General features: G+C 38.1%; 1 protein-coding gene across 1 annotated transcript; it reads right to left on the bottom strand.

Annotated features, from left to right (window-relative positions):
• Positions 1-642: 642 nt before the first annotated feature.
• On the bottom strand, positions 643-2,278 carry LOC139901014 (uncharacterized). The gene is made up of 4 exons (XM_071883759.1): positions 1,721-2,278; positions 1,494-1,640; positions 967-1,206; positions 643-720 (listed from the first exon to the last, which is right to left on the bottom strand). The coding sequence occupies exons 1-4, from the start codon at positions 2,276-2,278 to the stop codon at positions 643-645; spliced, it is 1,023 nt and encodes a 340-aa protein (XP_071739860.1).
• Positions 2,279-2,521: the final 243 nt, after the last annotated feature.

The raw sequence follows: 2,521 nt of genomic DNA on the forward strand, positions 1-2,521 counted from the left end.
CGTTGCAAAGAACCAGGTCATGGTAGGGATACGTGCACAGCTTCTTATGACCGAACAGGTGAATCAACTTCTAAAAGGGTAGTAAAAACATCGGCCTCAAAATCGAAGAAGGGTAAGGAGAAGGCCACAGATGCTGAAGCTTTTAAGGCATATCAGTCTCAGTTTTATGCAACGTGCAATTTAGGGAGCGATAATTAGTAACACTATCGCATTTGTTGTAATGTCAGTTTTATTTTTAACTTATTGTTGGATTTCGTTAGTTGTAATGTATTGTTGTATTTCCCTTGTATTCTAGGTACCTACTGTGTTATTTTATATAATAAATGTAATTTGTTTTACAACACACTCAAGGAAGCAAATCACTTACTGTGTACGCAAGGCTTTGCTTGCGTACGCAAGGCTTTGCTTGCGTACGCAAGGCTTTGCTTGCGTACGCAAGATAGACGAAAGTATACACACGCAAGGACGCAAAATCTTGCTTGCGTACAAAAAACAGCCAAAAATATGTACACGCAAGGACGCAAATCTAAGCTTGCGTCCTTGCGTGTAGTGTCAAATACAACTGTTGCAAAAGTGAATTTACCAGCAACCTATTTACACCATATTTGCATACAAGACCTGCTACCTATTAGCTACAATGTATCAATCAACCTGAATCTCTACTGGTGGAGTTGGTGGCGGCGGTTCTTGTGTATCAAAACGTGCACGAAAAAACGCAAGCTTGTTTGTCCACAATAAATAACATAAGTAATAAATAAATCAATAAATCAATTCAATTAATACCAAAATAATAATAAATAAACCAACATAAATCAATTCAATTCAATGTACCTGATATTGTTGTTGTTGTTGTTGCGATAAAAGTTCTTCGTGTTGCATAACAAGTTTTTTGCAATCAATTAACTCTTTCTCTTGTTTGTCCACCCGCTTTATCAACAACTCTAACATACGATGTAAATTGTGTACATCGTGAAGGCCCTCTGTATAAACATCTTCTGTTGAATGCTTGTGGTGTGTCTGCTCAGACCCATCAACAACTGGATCATCTGTATCAACTTCATCATCCTGGACCTCAACCTCGATCTCATCTTCTGGTACCTTTCCTCCTCTAAAGTACACGTCACTCTGAATCCACCATTGACAACTCTGTTCTGTTTCAGTTGGCTGCAGACCACGAAAAGGTCTCTTTTTCTTGGGACACTCATCCTACAATTAATTATTAATTATTTAATTATCAAATAAGAATATTAGCAGAAACCAATACGCAAAGACGCAAAGAAAAGCTTGCGTACGTGTACGCAAGGACGCAAACAACGCTTGCGTTGATGAACAAAACCACACGCAAGGACGCAAGGTCCACCTTGCGTCTACATAAAAATAAACGCAAGGACTCAAGGTATACCTTGCATCCATACCAGAACCTGTTTGTAAATAGATAACAGATAAACTATGAACAATTTAGGATAGGCTAACATTTTAAAAATGTAACTAACCTGAATATGTAGGAGTTTAAGGTATTCAGACATTCCAAATGACTCGGCAGATGAACGCTTCCAAAAAAGAGCCCTCGGTACTCCATTCTTGTCAGTCTTTTTTGCAAACGGTTTAATGGTACGACGGTAAGACTCGAGAATCCAAATCTACAAATAATAAAACAATTAATTTAATTTATGTTACATCTTAAATATTAACATTAAATAACAAATATTCAACCATTTACCTTGAAAGCCCACATAAATCCCGCCAAAGTGTACGCCTTTCCACTCTCTAATTGGCTTTCACGAATAACAAAGCCTTCACTAACCGCTTCGTAAGTTGGCTCCCAAATACGAGACCCCCATGGGTACTGATTAACACGCGATAACTCTTCGACTAGCCATAAAAACTTTTTATTCGCAACATGGATCCCTTGTTTACCCATAAAACCTCTCTCTACAATCAAGATAATTGCTAATCGCACCACATCATCGTCACTAATACGGCGGTGATCAGATTTTAAAAGCATCTTTTCAACATCACTAATCAAAACATTTTGAGAATCTTTAAAACCCTTAAATAAACGTCGTCTAATAGGTGCGGTCTGGACATCATAATTCTTCGGGATGTAATGTGCCATGTCCGTCCGGCTACTAAACAAAAAACCCGTCACAAGACAAAATTCACGGCGACCAAATCTAATCGAAAAATTGTTCTGAAAATGAAACCATATATCCTCATGCTCATCGGGGTACTTAACATTATCCAGTCTTTCCGGCCGCACACTCTTCCTTTGAAGCATGCAATGTACAAGCCCGGGATCATTACCAAAGTATTCTAGATCTCACCATGGACCAAAACACGTTTCTTTAAACTTTTTAATTTGATTCTCAGTCATGACCTTCTTCACATCCCCTATAACGCTCACTTATTCTTCATCGTTAACTTTCCTTCCACAAATCCCTGCATAAGTAACTTTATAATCAGCAGAAAATACAAGGACGCAAGGACGCAAGATAAAACTTGAGTCCGTTTAATAGACCAA

This window comes from Rutidosis leptorrhynchoides, chromosome 1 (assembly GCF_046630445.1).
Source record: "Rutidosis leptorrhynchoides isolate AG116_Rl617_1_P2 chromosome 1, CSIRO_AGI_Rlap_v1, whole genome shotgun sequence".
Classification (NCBI taxonomy): Eukaryota; Viridiplantae; Streptophyta; class Magnoliopsida; order Asterales; family Asteraceae; genus Rutidosis; species Rutidosis leptorrhynchoides.

Excerpts from the sequence above, each read along its gene's own strand:
- LOC139901014 (XM_071883759.1), bottom strand. The coding sequence starts at position 2,278 with ATGCTTCAAAGGAAGAGTGTGCGGCCGGAAAGACTGGATAATGTTAAG. Across the intron at positions 1,641-1,720 it reads GATTTATGTGGGCTTTCAAG|ATTTGGATTCTCGAGTCTTA; the intron begins GTAAATGGTTGA and ends TATTATTTGTAG. Across the intron at positions 721-966 it reads ATACAGAGGGCCTTCACGAT|CTTGCGTTTTTTCGTGCACG; the intron begins GTACACAATTTA and ends TGGACAAACAAG.